At 40.3% G+C, this 6,000-nt stretch overlaps 1 protein-coding gene across 6 annotated transcripts in view; it reads left to right on the forward strand.

The window, feature by feature from the left end:
• Positions 1-5,084, forward strand: part of FAM110B (family with sequence similarity 110 member B) — a 113,668-nt gene extending 108,584 nt beyond the window's left edge. For all 6 annotated transcript variants that reach the window (XM_041413028.1, XM_041413027.1, XM_041413031.1 and 3 more), the window contains one exon: positions 1,560-5,084. In XM_041413028.1, the coding sequence (XP_041268962.1) occupies positions 1,866-2,978 (1,113 nt within the window). In that variant the 5' untranslated portion in view covers positions 1,560-1,865 and the 3' untranslated portion in view covers positions 2,979-5,084. The remainder of the gene's footprint in view (positions 1-1,559) is intronic.
• Positions 5,085-6,000: the final 916 nt, after the last annotated feature.

The raw sequence follows: 6,000 nt of genomic DNA on the forward strand, positions 1-6,000 counted from the left end.
GGATTTATAAAACAGCATTGAAAGAGAAGCTTAATTAACATTTCACTACCCTTTCAATTGCACTGAATCTGTGTCTGGTTTATCACCCACCTAAATATGTTAGTTTGTATTTGAAGAATGCTTGTGACAGTGAGCCTTCAGGAGAAAGCTCAGCTTTTTCCTGTAATCTCATTTATAGCATTTGTGTATTTTATTTACTTGCTTTGACTTTGGATAATATGCAGAAAGTGTTTAATGTATATAGATCACATGTTTCTGGTCATCAGTGATTGAGGTTGTTTTGTTTTTACTGTTAATGTAACTCAGCTGAAATTTCAAGTTGAGTATTGATGGATGAGGACGCATAGGATGACAGCAACATGAAAGCAAATCATCCCAGGGAAGGATGCTGCTCTGTGTTCTTTAGGCTAGAGTGAAGAAGCAGTAGCTGCTTTTCTTTCTCTCCCTGAAGATCACAGTGATAATAGAAATGGGATATTAAAGAGGGCAGCATAGATTAATGGGGCAGTAATAAAACAAATGAGACCCATTAGCGAAATCACTGCTTGAAAAGTAGATTCCATGGTAAGTGCCCTTCAGTGCCTCGTTTAGGAAAAATTGTTTCAGCACTTGTAATATCATCCATGGTGTTGGATTTTAGACTGTTGTGACAATCTCAGTAATAAAACCTTAAAATAATTTCGATGAAGATAATTTTTATTTGTACTTACTGCTTGATAGAAAACCTGAGTTATTTTATCTACATGTTGAAGACAAGTTCTTTTTTTTCAAACCCAGTCACAACGGTTTTTCATGTTCCCAAAATCTTAAATAAAAAACTAGACATTTTCTGTTGTTCTGTTAAGCCTGTAAGGTGATCATGAGAGCTTGGAAGGCCTTCTGTTATTGCTGGAGCACCAGTGCTATGGATACTAATATTCAAACAGACTAGGAACTGGAATTGGTGGATTTAGTGACATCTCCTGGTTTTATTTGTTGATTCTATATTTGATTAGCAATGAAAGATGTGCGTTGCACTTAAAACACTACGTGTCTCTGTTTACTCTCTGCTTTTTTAGACCAGATTGTTTTCTGGATGATTTAATGAGCAAGGGAAATACACTTGATTGCTGAGATTTATACAGTATGTTGCCTATAAGGAGAAAAATCTTTGGGGGTTAGAGTCAAACGTGTTCGCAAATCTACTTAACTAAGCCAAATATACTAATAAGAAGTGCTTTTATACTGGGAGATATGTGGCTTCAGGTCTCTGAATTGTCTCATTCTGCTTCCCTTTCTCCCTCTAGAAATGCATGGCTGTATTGTGATGAGGCTTAATTTTTTTAGAATCTTTTTTTTTTTTCCCCAAAGTAATTTTGTTAAATCCAAGCACAGAGTGTAAATATCAAACAATACGCATCTTGTGAGACGCAGAGGGGCGCTGGGCAGGAGCGGGGCAGTGGCACCGTGAGCGGCAGCCTCCCGGGCAGCGGTGGAGAGGAGGGCCAGGAGGTGGCTGTTGCTATCGCTCTGATGTCAGGCGCTCCTGCTAACGTGTGGTTGGTTATTCTGCCTTTCAGATCGCTGCCGCTCGCTCGTGGAGCGCAGAGGGGACGGCGAGACTCCCACATCTTTCAGCAAGAAGAAAGGAGCCAGCGGAGCAGACTAATAGGGACTTGTGTCGGGTGCCCTTGCCCTACAAAGGCTGCCTTTAAAAGAGAAACGCAGTGTTATTTAATGAGCTGTGAGATGAGGCACTGCTGCTAACGCTCAGATCCCAGGATTCATCGGCTATTCATTGTGCTTAATGTACATGTTTCTGCACCGTGCATTTAGGAGATCCCAGAGAAGAATCCAAAACGGCTGCGGGGGAAAGACCACCAAACATGCCTACAGAAACATTACCGACAGGTAGCATGGTGAAGCCGGTCAGCCCTGCCGTGACTTTCACATCTGCCGTTCCTCTCCGCATCCTGAACAAAGGACCTGACTATTTTCGCAGGCAGGCGGAGCCTAATCCAAAAAGACTGAGTGCAGTGGAGAGGCTCGAAGCCGACAAGGCGAAATACGTCAAGAGCCAGGAGGTCATCAATGCCAAGCAGGAGCCTGTGAAGCCGGCGGTGCTGGCAAAGCCGCCGGTCTGTCCTGCAGCCAAGCGAGCTCTGGGGAGCCCCACCTTGAAAGTCTTCAGCAACAATGCAAAGACTGAGAGTGGAGTCCAGAGAGAAAATCTGAAACTTGAGATTTTGAAGAACATCATCAACAGCTCTGAAGGCTCCAGCTCAGGTTCAGGGCATAAGCACGGTCCCCGAAACTGGCCACCCCACAGGGCCGATTCGACAGAGCTGAACCGACACTCGTTCGCCGAATCCTTGAAGGTTTACCCCACGCAGGGCCGGAGCAGCCCACAGGAGAGCAGCTCCAATGTTAGCAGAAGGCTCCTAGATCAGTCAGCAGAGACTTTCTTGCATGTCTCTCACAGCTCTTCAGACATTAGGAAAGTAACTAGCGCAAAGCCCTTAAAAGCAATACCCTGCAGTAGTTCAGCCCCACCTCTGCCTCCAAAGCCCAAAATCGCTGCCATTGCCACCCTGAAATCCCCAGAGATTGAGGCAGTTGAGTCTGGATGCGGAGTTAGTAGAAGACCTTCCCTACAGCGATCAAAATCAGACTTAAGCGACAGATACTTTCGTGTTGACGCAGATGTTGAACGATTCTTTAACTACTGCGGACTGGATCCTGAAGAGCTTGAAAATCTTGGGATGGAAAACTTTGCAAGGGCTAACTCTGATATTATATCCCTCAACTTTCGCAGTGCAAGCATGATTAGCTCAGACTGTGAACAGTCTCAGGACAGCAACAGTGACCTTAGAAATGATGACAGTGCCAATGACCGTGTGCCATACGGTATTTCTGCCATTGAAAGGAATGCCAGAATCATCAAGTGGTTATATAGCATCAAGCAAGCTAGAGAGTCACAGAAAGTGTCCCATGTGTGAGAGAGAAATCCACCGTAGAAAAAAGCAAGGACTGTATCTTTGTCTGTGAATATTCAGTTTGTGAAGGGTTGTGAAGTCTACTTGAAGTCTTGTACCCTTCTCAAATCTCTTTGTGTTGCTTGTTGTGCAATGTTTCCAAGTTGCATGCCTGTCAACATGTGAGCTGACCTGGCTTCCACTTGAACAGTAACTAACTACAAAGCCTGGCTGAGCATACACATTATCTGCCAAAAGTTTAAGACAAGAATCTGATTAGGGCTTCAGTATAATCAAAGTGTTTACATGGAAAGGTTATATGACTTCTTTGGTATTTATGTGGTTCCTTGTGGATTTTATATGTCACTTTTTGTCTTAATACAGATATTGTCAACTGATGTTACTCGTTTCCAAGGTGAAACAGAATCCCTTTGGGGGGAAGAAAAGTGGAATTGGCCGAAATATGATGTTTAGGCATACAACGATAGGCAAAGCAGCCTTATCTCTTGTAGAAAGTGCATTATTGGCACATGAAAGCTGTTTCTAAAAGGCAAAGAATGCTATGTTCTTAAATTATGTATCATTGTTAAACTATATATCCCTACTTGTAGTAAGGCACTGTTCAGTAAAAGTTTATTTTTCCTAGGTAAGCTCCCTCTGTTTTACAGCAGAAGTAGTTTAGTGAATCTGCTTGACCTCTCATAAACTAAATGAGTCTTGCATTTGGGTTGGTGTAAGCATTTTAATGATTTTGTATTATACCAGTTGGAAAAGCTTAAAGAAGGTTGGAGTCAACAGATGAAAATTACGCAGGTGCAGGATTTCGTGGGTTTTATTTTTACTCAAAGATTCCTGGTCTTAAACTTTTGACAGGAATAATTAGATCCTATAGCTGATATTGAATGCCTTTATTAGTCAAAACACATCATGACTACAAACTCCATGCTGTCTTAATTTTTTTTGTAGACCTATTTGAAGAATTAATGAACAAAAATGGAAACACACAGCCATATCAATATAATGCCTCCTATTCAGAAGTAAATACACTCAGTAGCTAAACTATATCTGAAAAAATGTGATTATGTTGTCTTGCATATGTTATATCTAAGGCTGTGAAAGTTTGTTCCAGCTCTAGGCAAGTGTAGAAACATGACAGTATGTAGCTTTTCTTTTCTTTTTTTTTTTCTTCCTCAAGATGGTTAGTGCTGCGAATCAACTTGTTACAAATCTTTCAACAGTCTGTCTTCCCAGTGGTTTAATTAACTGTCATTTCAACTGACAGTGGTGGTGTGGTCGTGGAGAAGTTGAAAGTACAGTGGTCTGCTTCATTATTATTGTATTCATGCTTTGAAGTAAATTGCAGCACTACCTTATACTACATCAGCTAATAGGAAACTTTTCTATTGTGTAAATGCTGTAAGACTTTGTATATACTTCAGTTGTTACAAAATCTTTAAAAGGAAGAGTGTTATGCTAATAAATAGCTCCTGGTGCAGGTATGGTAGGGTTTTTTCGTTCTTATTTTCACCCCTCCCATTCTTAAAACTGTATCAGGAACTCAATTGCAGTGTGTTTTAGTGCTGTAGAAGGTCTTGGTTAAATAACAGTTCCAGTAAAAGGTTTCTTTTACTAAAGTGCTTTTCAGAATATAATTTTTTATAAAATAACTATAGCAGCATGATCTGTCTGAAGAACTAGAAGAGATTTTCAAGACTCCTAAAATAGCTTGCTTCTTCCTTACCTAGCAATGTTACTGTTCCCATTTATAGCATCTGTTCGTAATGAATCACCGCAGTCTTCTGAATTATTCTTCAGTAGTGCTTATTTATATATTTGAATATTAAAGGTGTTTTACAAAGCCGGGTTCTCTCTTTTCTCTGAGAAGCCTGTAGCCCAACTTATAACAGATAGCTACAGTTAAAGCAGGCGAGACTGGAAGCAGAGCCATGCAGTCATTTGTTTCCTATGGAATTATCCTACATCCAGTTTTATATAATTGTTCTCTAAATGTTTGTTTATGGAGGGAGGGAAGCACACATTCAGTTTCAGCACACATTCAGCTTCAGGAGGCTACTCTGTGATTTTTACAGTTGACTTCACAACCTAAGACTTACAACATTCCTAGCTCAGACAGAAAAAAAACAAAAAAAAAGAGGAGCTCTGTATTTCAGCTACAGGCCCATTTGTGACATTTTAAGCTCCATGGGTTTCAGTTGGCATTGACATCACACTGGTTTTTCAAGCATATTTTTCCAATAGTAAGTTCTACTCAGTTCAGTGACTGTTTTGCCAAGGAAAATAATGCTTGAGGGATTAAAGCCAAGTGTAATGCAGCTGTACAGCAATGAAATAAAGAAGTTAAAACCGAAATAAAAAATGCATCTACATTGTTCTCTCTCAAGTGTTTTAAGAATGATGATAAACATGCTATCTCAAGTGTTGTCAGCCAAAAACAGTAATAAAGAAGCTTTTATAACTAGAAAATGGATTAGATCATATGCTAGTATTCTGAATTTGTTTCCCAAGGTTTGTTGGGAAGCCATAGGCTCTTGAGAAATCAAATGTCTTGCCTTTTAATCACAAAAGGGGTCGTGAGCTATCTGTAAGAGGGGATTTCCTCACCCAAAATCTTAGCCAGCACCTTTGGAACAGCACAAAGGTGCCTTCGCTGTCCCTGCTTCCTACAGTGTGCACATGGGTAAGACTTTACAGGACCTAGACCTTCACAGTCAGCTGCACTTGCAGCTCTGGTGAGATTGCAGTAATAGAAATCATGGGATTGCAGAATGTTCACAAGGCTTTGAACAAGCAGGTAACAGTTGCCTTTATTTGTCGCTTTATTGCCATTTATGCAGATATTATTTAATTATTAGTCACTCCAGGACAATGGTCTTGTTTTTACCTGTACATTTGCATAAAATCCAAATCATTGTTGTCTGATTGGTTTTGTATTCAAATGGGAATAACCATTCTATACAATATAATATTATATATTATACGCATTTGCAGACAGGTAATCCTGTCATGTCAAGAATGCATTACTTGT

Source organism: Onychostruthus taczanowskii, unplaced genomic scaffold, assembly GCF_017590055.1.
Source record: "Onychostruthus taczanowskii isolate IOZ18803 unplaced genomic scaffold, ASM1759005v1 scaffold4, whole genome shotgun sequence".
NCBI classification, from domain to species: Eukaryota; Metazoa; Chordata; class Aves; order Passeriformes; family Passeridae; genus Onychostruthus; species Onychostruthus taczanowskii.